Here is a 12364-nt window from a genome sequence, read left to right on the forward strand (position 1 = left end):
AAACAGGGTCATGACCCACTTTGGGGTCTCGCCACACAGTTTGAGAACTGCTGCCGTAGATAAACTAGTGAAGGATAACATGGTTCCAGAATTATTAAAATGTACAATTCAGGTATTATTGAATTCATTAGTATTATTTTCATCCTGACACTAACCTAGACTTGCTGCACCCATCTTTTCATAATCTTTGAGTTTGTTATTATAACTAAGCTTTAGCTTTGCTGTAACAAATATTTGGTTGGTTTTATTTATTTTTTTAAACACTGCTCAGGCAAAATGTAACCAGATAAAGGGTGTGTGTGTGTTTTGTTTGTTTTACTGATAAACTCATTGTTGTGACAAAAGTGGATAAGTTGTCACAACATCTGACAAAGACATTTTGCAAGCATATTACTGGGTGACGGCAATATGGTTAGAACCAATTTTAAGGATATCTGTGCATGGAATCACCTCTTCCAAGAAATCCCTTCTCCCTCTGCTATTGCATCAGCTCATTACTGGAAACAAATGTAGCTAGAACCCCCCTAGGATGCTCACTTTTTGTCTCTCTATTTTTAACCAGTCTATAAACCATTCAAAGGTCACTTCTTTTACAATGAGATTTCAAACAGTATTTCTCCTCCTGTAAAAGGAGGAAAGAAGAAAGGAGGATGAGAAATGGAAAACCTGCAATGCAAGTATTCTAGAAAAGTATCTTCAGCTACAGTTCTTAACTTGGCATTTGCTGTAGATAACTAAGTAAAAGTTGCCATTTTTTAATTTCAGTATATTGCCTATAGTAAGTAAAGGAAAGTACAAGAGAATACTGCACATATTAAGCATAGGAGATCTATTTAAACTGATATCTGGGGGAGGAGGAGTTTAGTACCACCACTTGAACTTTGCCAGCCTCAAGCACCTACCCAGGAATAATTATAAAATTTTAATTAAAAATGTTCTGCTGACACGTCACATGAGTGATGTTCTCTAAGGTTAATAAAAATAGCCTTCAGACTTGCAAAACTTGTTTCTCAAAAAATATCTCCTCAAAACAAGCAGCAGCAATACTGGGGGAGGATAAATTCTTTAATGGTTCACCCTCATTTACCGCCGACCCAGGAAACACAGGTGGAAGACAGCTAAGAACAGCAGCAGGCTTGACATAGGGAGAACACTTATTGGAGGGCTGTGGATAAGGAGAAGCTGAGAGCCAATAGCAGCCTCAATCTTGTCTCCTCTGCTATCTTTTCGACTCGCAACACCAGTACATTTCAGACTACATAAACTGATGCTGGAGGGCAAGTTGAATTCAAGTAAACTATACAGAAGATGAGCTCTTTCCAAATCAGTTTAAATTATTTATATGAGAGACTCAATTCATTATGAATGCTAGTGTATAACAAAGATAAATGTAAACACTCAATAATAATAATTACAATCCATTGTATGTCACTCAGATCACACAGATGGACAAGGGAGACAGAATGTTTCACTGACATCAAGGGCATTTATCATGAAGCTTGTATACATTTAAATCACAAAAAGAATGAAAGGGGGAAAAAGTGTACCTGTGGAGACGAGGGACTAAAAGCCACGTTGATCACTGATTCCGTGTGTCCTGCCAATTTATGGGAAAAGGTGCTTGAACGCATCTCATATATGTAAGCCTAAAAGACAACAAGAGTTTAAATTTTCATTTTAAAAGACTTCTACTGAACACTTTAAAAGTATAGCTTGATAGAAATATGCATTCTGGCTAACAAGTTTTAGCTATAGTAAATACTTCACAATAGTCAGGCAGATATAAATTCTATAGATCTGACATTCTATAGTTCTGACATTTTATAATACCAAGAATGATTTAGCAAATGTTAGCTTTTAAAGTATCCTAATGGAAAAATGGTTTAGAAAAAGAGCAATTCTAACTTTTTTCTTGGGAGGGAAAATGGTATATAGATGTGTTTCAAGTAGACACTGAAATCGTGCCAAGTATGACCTTTCTTAAACAGGTTATTTTGCTATAAAGATGTTCTTCAAAATCTAAATATCTACTTTTTGCATAAAAAGTGTTAAAAAGCCCTACCATCTTAATGTCTATGATTAAAAAGCTGCTATTTGTTTGTCAGCCACATTAAAACAATATTGTCTTCTCTCTGTTCATGGTTCTTAGCAGCTGTCGGCTGACACATTGTTCTCAATAACGTGGAACGCCTAAATAATTAGAGACACAGACACACTGATAAGGAATTGACCAAAAAAAATGTTTCAAGAGAGTGTGTGGGGTAGGGAAATGTATGTCAGCCAAACATGAGAATGTAGATTTAGTAGAAAAAAATTACTGTTTGCAAGCTTTTAACTGATGAAATGGTACCAAAGCAGAAATGCACTAAGGGCTGAATCTAAAGCTGACTGACATCAAAGGGATTTGGATCAGGCTCTTAAACTTCTAACATTAGTTCTTTTGTTTTGCTTAATTGAGTTAAATGTATTGAAAATAAATCCTGTATTTTTGTATGCAGAACGATTTTAAGGAATCAGATGCCAATGCATGATTCTGCTCTACTGTACCATTCAACTGGTAAGAAGAAAGGAATTAGATGTGACATACAGTTGTCTGGTATTTATATTCAAAGCACATAAAAAGACAATGTATAAGGAATACACAGAACATTGAGTAAAACTGATTTAGCATACAGCAAAGAAAATGTAGAAGAAAATACATGGTAATGGTATCTGAGAAAACACTGTATGAGTGAAAAAGCAATCTGAGTAGGATTTATAGCAATTCCAAAAATTGAATGTTCCTTTTTCACTATATCTCTGCGGTTGTGCTGATGAACATGGAACTCATGAAAGCATTTCGGAGCCTAGGATAAGAAAGCCTTCCTGAATAGGCAGACTTTGTTGTAACAATACTTTGTTTATTTTTTAAAAGACACTATAATATCAAATTTAGGCTCTTTTAGGAAGGGACACAGGAAAATTCTGGTCCCTCAAAGCCAGAGTAAAAGGTCTTTGCATGTGGAAAATACAGAAATGCTGGTGAGAATAAAATCCTCACCCAAATTCAGGTATAGAGCCTGGAGCATCTATGCAACCTATTCTTCTGCATTCCCTTTACATGGGGCTGTGGTTCAGTATTTTCATGCAATAATCTCCCCTCAGCATCAGCCTACAACTGCCCTGCACTCCCATGTAGCTACAATGGAGCTTAGAGCTGCATCATCCAGGGGATCTAGAGTTCCTGTGAGCAGCTTCTCTATTCTCCAGTCCCCAGTGCAGCAGCAATGTGGCACTTATGCAAAATGTCACTTCTCTGGCTGAAAAATTTGTAAAAATCCCCAAACTGCTGGAGACAGGACACTAGATAGGGAGGGCTCTGAGTTCTTACAAATAATTCTTTCCCAAGTATCTGCCTGGTGGGTGTTGCCCACATGCTCAGTGTCTAACTGATCACCGTATTTGGGGTCAGAAAGGAATTTTCCCCCAGGTCAGATTGGCTGAGACCCGGTGGGGGGGGAGGAAGGGTTGCCTTCCTCTGCAGCATGGGGCACGGGTCACTTGCAGGTTTAAACTAGTGTAAATGGTGAATTCTCTGTAGCTTGAAGTCTTTAAACCATGATTTGAGGACTTCAGTAACTCAGCCAGAGGTTAGGTGGCTATTTCAGGAGTGGGTGAGGTTCTGTGGCCTGCAATGTTCAGGAGGACAGACTAGATGATCAATGGTCCCTTCTGACCTGAAAGTCTATGAGTCCCTACCATAAATATAGAAGCATTAACATTGTCCAATAATGTATTGATAACTATTGGCTGTTAATCCTATACATTAGCTTTCTTTGTATTAATAAACATCTTTACAAGAATAGACTACTCATTCCACTGTACAGCATATAAATCACCTTTCACAAGATTTGAGCTAAGAAGGAACATAGTTCTCCTTTTAAACTACATGAATGTATTAGAGAGAGAGCTGGCAGTGATGCACACGGGTAGTGTTAGGCAACCTTAACTATCATAAATCCCTGTCTTGAGTGGTTTATAACTTTGCCCAACTGTAGCCATTAGAGATGAAATTTTCCAGGCCAGGCTCCTGCCTCAGGTTGGAATTTATTTATTTATTTTGGAAAGTTTTAGCTTGAACATCCCAATTAGTTGACACTTGATAATTTCAGGCTTAATCGCACCAGACCTCAATCACCCTCTGTAAAAGGGAAATAATATTATCACCTCATTAAATTCATTAATGTTTGAGAAGCACTCAGATACTACAGTGATGAATGCCATAGGAAAGCCCCTGGGGAAGTGATATATTCTGTAGTCACCACATGGTTTGGATGGTTTGCAGAAAATTAACACACGGGGCCACTAATATGTGCTCATTAAAGACGGTCTCATAGTATATATGCACAGGAGGGTTGAATTAAGGGCACAAAGTCCATGAGTAATCCCATTTGACTCAATGGGACTATTTACAGAACAAGGTGCTACTGAGCGTGAGTGAGGGTGGCGGAATTTGACTTACAGTAAGTTATGGCAGAATTCATTTTTTAGAATTTTGACTGATGTCAATGTTTACTTTTAAGCAATTTTTAGTTTTATTGTTTTGATTTTTCACAGTTGTGGGAAATTATGGGGGTAAACCATTGTTTAATGACAGATTCAACAACTTTATAAACCATTAAACACAAATTGTCAACATCACATGTCAAAATATATAAAGTAAATATCCTTAAATTAACAAATCAGACCTGTTTTTACTATTCATTCACTAGTCTATTTGTAACAAGATTAACTCAAAAGTCTAAATCACTGGATTTTGACTCAAGTTCTCCAGCAGCATTTTTCTTTCTTTGCCTATCTGTAAATTTCAATTGTTATCAATGGAAATATGTCAATTTGTATGTATGGTAAAACTGACATTTATCGACACTTACAGATAAAAATCTACAGTAGAACCTCAGAGTTATGAGCACCAGAGTTTCGAACTGACCAGTCAACCACACGCCTCATTTGGAACCAGAAGTACACAATGAGGCAGGAGCAGAGACCAAAAAACAAAAAAAAACCCAACAACAACAAAAAAGCAGCAGCAAATACAGTACAGTACTGTGTTAAACATAAACTACTAAAAAAACCAAAGGAAAAGCAGCATTTTTCTTCTTCACAGTAAAGTTTCAAAGTTTATTAAGTCAATGTTCAGTAGTAAACTTTTGAAAGAACAACCATAACATTTTGTTCAGAGTTACGAACAACTTCCATTCTCAAGGTGTTCGTAACTCTGAGGTTCTACTGTAATTCTTTCAAACCGAGTTTTCACAAATTCATTGGACTGGGACTATCCAAAGCTTCCATAAGTAACAAAGATCAGGTTTTTCAGAGAACATCTTCAGTATGAAGCTACATTTTATGTTGTGGAAGTTGTCATCTTAAGATGTCTTTGCTCCCCATACTTTCTGTGGTGTGCAGATACTCCTTTCCTTCATAAATAACAGGTGTCCAGAGTAAAACAGATCATACAGACTTTTCAGTTTTAAAATCCTTAATTTACCAAAACCAGAAATTTCACAAAAGGATCCTGCAATCGAACTATTAAATGCATTTATTTTCACATTTATCTTGTGGTTTCAAAAGCAGAAGTTGAAAATGTGGCCACTGATGATATTTAATGGCCAACCTTCATTTATGTCCTAATTGGTGTATATTTTAATATCTGCAGCTAATCATCAACCTGGAAGGAAAATTATATATTTTGGCAGTCAGAAAGTTGTACATAATTATAACTCTTTTCCTGTATAGTGCAAAAGTGAAGTAAATATTTGTTTTAAATCTTAAAACCAGCAGAACTGTTTTATGTTAAAACACCTGTCAATTTCATCCTGAGGATTGGGGGGGGGGGAGGGGAGGGGAGGGACAAAGTTAGTATTAAAGTAACACTGACAGGTTTATTTTACTTCTAAATATTCTAGAAATAAATAAATTAGTTGGTAGTTGACCTCCACAAATCCTGTGGACTAGTGCTAACCAGTAAATGTATAGCCCTTTCAACTATACAAATACATTACTTTGACATGCAGTGCCTTTCATATAGTTGAATTCAAGAAAGATATACGTTGTTTGAGACTTTTCTGGGCTAGATTCTGTGCTACACCTTGTTAACCTCATTGTTTAAAATGTTTGCACAGGGTAAACCAGTGTAGAACTTGGTCTCTTGTTTATGCAGAACTGAAAGTATAATATATATTTAGTAGGGCTGTCAAGCAATTAAAAGCTTAATTGTGATTAATAGCAATTAATCGCACTGTTAAACAATAATAGAATACCATTTATTTAAATATATTTGGATGTTTTCTACATTTTCAAATATATTGATTTCAATTACAACACAGAATACAAAGTGTACAGTGCTCACTTTATATTTATTTTTGATTACAAGTATTTGCATTGTAAAAAAACAAAATAAATAGTATTTTTCAATTCACCTAATACAAGTACTGTTGTGCAATCTCTTTATCATGAAAGTTGAACTTACAAATGTAGAATTATGTACAAAGAAACTGCATTCAAAAATAAAACAATGTAAAATTTTAGAGCCTGCAAGTCCACTCAGTCCTACTTCAGCCAATCACCCAGACAAACAAGTTTGGTTACAATTTGTAGGAGATAATGCAGCCCACTTCTTGTTTACAATGTCACCTGACATTCACATGGCACTGTTGTAGCCAGCGTAGCAAGATATTTATGTGCCAGATGCGCTAAAGATTCATATGTCCTTTCATGCTTCAAGCACCATTCCAGAGAACATGTGTCCACGCTGATGATGGGTTCTGCTTTATAACGATCCAAAGAAGAGCGGACTGACGCATGTTCATTTTCATCATCTGAGTCAGATGCCACCAGCAGAAGTTGATTTTCTTTTTTGGTGGTTCGGGTTCTGTAGTTTCTGTATCTGAGTGTTGCTCTTTTAAGTCTTCTGAAAGCATGCTCCACACCTCATCCCTCTCAGATTTTGGATGGCACTTCAGATTCTTAAACCTTGGGTTGAGTGCTGTGGTTATTTTTAGAAATCTCACATTGGTACCTTCTTTGTATTTTGTCAAATCTGCTGTGAAAGTGTTCTTAAAACGAACATGTGCTGGGTCATCATCCTAGATGAAATATATGGCAGAATGCAGGTAAAACAGAACAGGAGACATACAATTCTCCCCAAAGAAGTTCAGTCACAAATGTAATTAACGCATTATTTTTTTAACAAGCGTCATCAGCATGGAAACGTCCTCTGGGATGGTGGCGGAAGAATGAAGGGGCATACGAATGTTTAGCATATGTGACATGTAAATACCTTGCAACGCCGGCTACAAAAGTGCCATGCGAACGCCTGTTCTCACTTTCAGGTGACATCATAAACAAGAAGCGGGCAGCAGTATCTCCCGTCAATGTAAACAAACTTGTTTGTCTGAGTGATTGGCTGAAGTAGGATTGAGTGGACTTGTAGGCTCTAAAGTTTTACATTGTTTTATTTTTGAATGCAGTTTCTTTGTACATAATTCTACATTTTATAAGTTCAACTTTCATGATAAAGAGATTGCACAACAGTACTTGTATTAGGTGAACTGAAAAATACTATTTCTTTTGTTTTTTACAGTACAAATATTTGTAATAAAAAAATAAAGTGAGCACTGTACACTTTGTATTCTGTGTTGTAATTGAAATCAATATATTTGAAAATGTAGGAAACATCCAAAAATATTTAATAAATTTCAATTGGTATTCTATTGTTTAACAGTGCGATTAATCGTGAGTAATTTTTTTTTAGTTAATTGTGTGAGTTAACGGTGATTAATTGACAGACCTAATATTTAATGCTTATTTAGCACTTTCTTCCCCCCAAAAAAATCACAAATCATTCTCTACACAGGTGGATATTATCTCCATTTTACAAATGGAAAAGAGAGCTTAACACAAATTTTCAAATGAGGGTGCTTAAAGTTAGGCAGCTAAATAAAATGGCGTAGCAAAGGGCCGGCTGCCAGAGATACAGAGATGGTGTTGATGCATAGGGCCTCCGATTCATATCCCGGAATCAGGACAAATCCCAGGAATTGAAGGGATGGGGTGGGGGGCTGCTTCTGTAGTCTGTTTTATAAAGAAAATCCTGACCCAGTCCAACAGATCAACTGGGGATAAAACTGAGTGAGACGAATTTTTGCAGAGGTTTTCTCCCTTTTAGGCTTCCATTGAAGGTTTTCCAACAGGAAGGTGAAATTGATCCCTACACTAAGGAATATCTGAAGCACTGCACTGCTACATATATGGGAGAATCTGCAGAAAGGAGACATGGCACATGGAAACATGCAGCAAACTCTCTCAAGCCCATTGCGTCTAACCCCACTCCACTCAAACATGCACATGCCCCTTTCTGCGGAAGACCTCTGTATGCTTTGTGCTTAAACAGCAATAATACATTTTTATTTTGCCACAACACAGCAAAGATTTGCTGATTGTAAGTTAATGCAACTTTAAGGTTTCAGTAGCAATTTAGTTTGCTTTGCCACAATAGTATATGTATTAATTTGCCCTTGCCCTGACTCCTCTTGAATTTCTCTAGACAATACTTTCCTCCTCTGCCACCCACTTTTGGAGTCTGCAGACAGTTTATGGATATTCTGCATGAGACTATTATTGTACTGTAAGCTTTTATGGAAGGTTATAGCTTGTGTCTAACATTGAGGCAGTTTTTGAAGCAAGTCACTAATTATTTCATCATGGAAGCTATTACAACATGCGTCTCTGTCTGAGTGTCCATATAGCCAATACTAAGTACTGGGATATATTTTACCAGGAATATTACAGCATGTGCACAATAAGTGTGTCGCAAATAAGAAAACACATTACCAGGACAAACATAATGTACAGAAACAGCTTCCAATTTTTCAGTGAACTTTTGAATCAAACCCTCAACTTGGTGTGAGATCCAAGAAGAACCTTTCAGTAAGTTATTTTTAACTTTAATTATTAAATATGATTTCCTTTATTTTTAAACAAGCTGCATTCAGGCACTGCTAAGGAATGGACTAAATCCAACATCAATAAATTCTATTTGAGTCTGCCACAATTCTAGTTTTACTACAGTTTCAAAGTCACAAACTGTTTTAATACTCTATCCTTACTACTTTCACATAGGTGATTTTAACACACTATTCTTTTAGAAAAAGTAAATGAATAATAAATGATACCATAACACCAATGACTGTGAAAAGTGTTGAATATGAATTCAACTATAGAAGTGGAACAGATTTTCTGCAAACCAAATGTCATAAAATAGAAATTGGAGCAGGCAAGGACGTATTCCAAAATACCCAAAATGCATGTGTGCATATAGTCTGCTACAGACTCTAGCCAAAGTCAATCCTTTTTTTTCATATTAGAACTAATTTCTTGTAATAAAAATACTGATTCAGTAGATATTGATATTTCCTTTCCATCTTTGTTCAAGGGTCAGCCAAAAGTAAAAAACATTAGTGCATTAGTTTCCAAACAAGTTTCCTGCACCCATAACCACACACCTATTTGTGTTTTCTTTTATACTTTAAGCTTGCAGAACACTTTCAGTAAAACTGGAGTGTGAAAGGGTGTGTGCGCACTTAATGTATGTCTATCAGTCCTTTCTTCTCTAAGGTTGTGTGTGAAGACAGCAAGAGAAAGAGGGAAAATGGTGAAGGTTCTTCTTTGAGGAGAAGCAGGTTTATTCAAATGGGAAATTACTTAATACTTCTGGGCTAGGAGGGTTGAAGAGTGTGCTGAATAGGCTAAACCTTTGTTTGAAAAGAGATTCTGTACACTTTGATTTCTTACATTCTGTGCTTTCAAACTGACCCTCTGCTGCTCTGTTCCTACTGCGCCTAGCTTGGCTTTGTCCCTCTGGTCCTTGATGTCTACCCTGCTTCTCATTCCTCTCCCTTTGAATCAAGCTGCTTCCTCCTCTCCTCCATGCTGCCTGAGAGCACAAGACAGAAACTCTCTTAGTCAAGCTCTGATGCTCAATGCCACACTGCAAGCAGCAACTGTAGGAAAAGTCCTGTGTCTCCCCAGCGGCCTTGCTCAGTGCGGACAGACTCTGAAAAAATTAGCTGTAAGCCTCTACCAAATAACAGTTTTCTGAAAGCTTGGTGGATTTTCACATGATAATAATAGGCATCTCTCTGACCTCAGGGCAACCCCCCTTCCTCCCCAGCCAATTTCAAGTCCAAATTTCAAATCTGCTGCAAAGAATGGAGGTGAAAGAGCTTCTCCAAATGGCTGTAAGGATTTTTTTTAACATTAACAAAAGAATGGGTTTTTCTCTAAATCTCATTTCTCAAAAACAGGTGAACCACTTCAGATGAAATTTTAAAGAAGAAAAAGAAATCAGCCTGATGTAGACAACAAATTTCAACCCAAGCAGTTAAGGTTTGACAAAGTTATCAGCAACTGAAAAGGTGCTCATAAAGGCCAGCAGGGAGATAACCAGTCCAGTAGTGTCCTCTGGGCTGGGGTCAAAGGCAGGAGTTGAGACAAGTTACCAGCTCAACTCAGGAAACAGGTACCAAGGTCAAGCCGGGCCAGGGTTGAAGTCAGGAGTAAGATGTGGCAAAAGACAAGGTCTGTAGCAAGCCAGCATCTGCACTGTTGTTCAGATGGCTCCCTGGGGTAGTTTCCTGGTTTCAATTGTTGGTGTGACCCAATCAGGCATCCCCTGGGTTCTGTCACTCTGGCCTCTTTAGGTGGTACTTCCTGCAGTGCCTACTGATGCAGTAAGCACTGGATGCTGCTTCACTTGGCTCCCATTGGTGACATGGAGGCATCAGTTACCACAACCCCAGGTTCCAGACCAGTGGACCATTATAGGGGTTACAGCTGAAAGTGTTCAGCAACCTTAATCATAAGTGTCACTGCCAGCTCCATGTATAATAAAACAAATTTCATCAGTATCTATAAGCATAGAGTGACCAGATGTCCCGTTTTTAAAGGGACAGTCCCGTTTTTGGGGACTTTTTCTTATATAGGCGCCTATTACCTCCCACCCCCGTCCCGTTTTTTCACAGTTGCTATCTGGTCACCCTATATAAGCATAGCTTCACATTCTGTAGTCCCCAGATCGCCTACATACATGTCCACATTTTGGTGTGGCGAGGGAAGTGTCAATCTAATCAGACATGTCACCAGAACACTGATCAAATAAAGTAGGCATGCTTTAAAAATCCCTTACAGTTTTAGAGGTGTTTAGTGCAGAGCCGGTCTTTGTGTTATTTGCTAAACTAATGCCTCCTACAAAAAGACCCTAATTAGGGTTACCAGATGTCCCGATTTTACAGGGACAGTCCCGATTGTTGGGTCTTTTTCTTATATAGGCTCTTATTACCCTCTACCCCGTCACCATTCTTCACATTTACTGTCTGGTCACCCTAACCCCTAATCCTTGCTTGAGCTCTGTCAGTACAACCATAACAGGAAAAATAAAAAATAATTAATACCCCATATAACTGAAGAATACCACCAAAACCAGTAACATCTCTAAAACCACAATGTACTTAAAGTGAGCAGCACAGCATACATTTCTAGCTAAAGTTGTTCAAATTTCCAAGAGAATAAAATTTTATAAGCAGAATTCTTAATCAAACTCCAGTTTTGTTTCTGTAAATCTCCTTTCTCAGAAGCTTATGATTCATTTTCTTCCCTTACTTTAGTTAACAGTCGATAGCCAATTTTGAGGCCTCAAATATAAGCTTTATCTGTCTGCCTATGCTAATTATATTGCACCAATCACTGCTGTATGTAGGCAGTGGTTTTAAAAGTATAAATGTTTTAACTTTTATAATATTTCCTAAGCTTGGCAAAGTACAGAACTAATGCTTTAATATTTTCTTCTTGGAAAACTCTCCTCACCTCCACCATCTCTCTCCTGAGGGATTATGTGGTTAGGCTAAGATCTAGGAAATTTTAAATTTTGTTTCCTGCAAATGCCTCTTTCCTGGCTGCTGCTGAGATTCTCTCTCGTTTTCTATAATCTAAAATTGTAGCAATACAGTAATTCTATTTCCTGTTTTGTATACTGAAGTTGACTCAGTAACAGGAACCCTAGAACACTTAACAACATATATAGAGTCATCTTACACTTTTAAATCTAATACAGAGAAAAGAATTTGCCGTAGGAAAGCTACAAAATCAGGATTTTCCCTTTCCACAATATGTTTGAGACTACAATGCAGTTTATTATTAGAAATACAGATGATACCTAGCAATGGAACTGAATAAAATTCTGCAACTGATGACATAGCTCTTTAAGGTAAATATAATATCTGATGTTTCTTTTTTAACATCAAGTCTGCAAACTTAAGCTTTATTTTCC

General features: G+C 37.2%; 1 protein-coding gene across 1 annotated transcript in view; it reads right to left on the reverse strand.

The window, feature by feature from the left end:
- Positions 1-574: 574 nt before the first annotated feature.
- The window catches only part of WDR27 (WD repeat domain 27), a 110879-nt gene continuing 99089 nt past the window's right edge, over positions 575-12364 (reverse strand). The window contains exons 23-24 of the mRNA XM_065401452.1: positions 1548-1646; positions 575-622 (exon numbers count right to left, since the gene is read on the reverse strand). Of these exons, the coding sequence (XP_065257524.1) occupies positions 575-622; positions 1548-1646 (147 nt within the window). The remainder of the gene's footprint in view (positions 623-1547; positions 1647-12364) is intronic.

Source organism: Emys orbicularis, chromosome 3 (genome assembly GCF_028017835.1).
Source record: "Emys orbicularis isolate rEmyOrb1 chromosome 3, rEmyOrb1.hap1, whole genome shotgun sequence".
NCBI classification, from domain to species: domain Eukaryota; kingdom Metazoa; phylum Chordata; order Testudines; family Emydidae; genus Emys; species Emys orbicularis.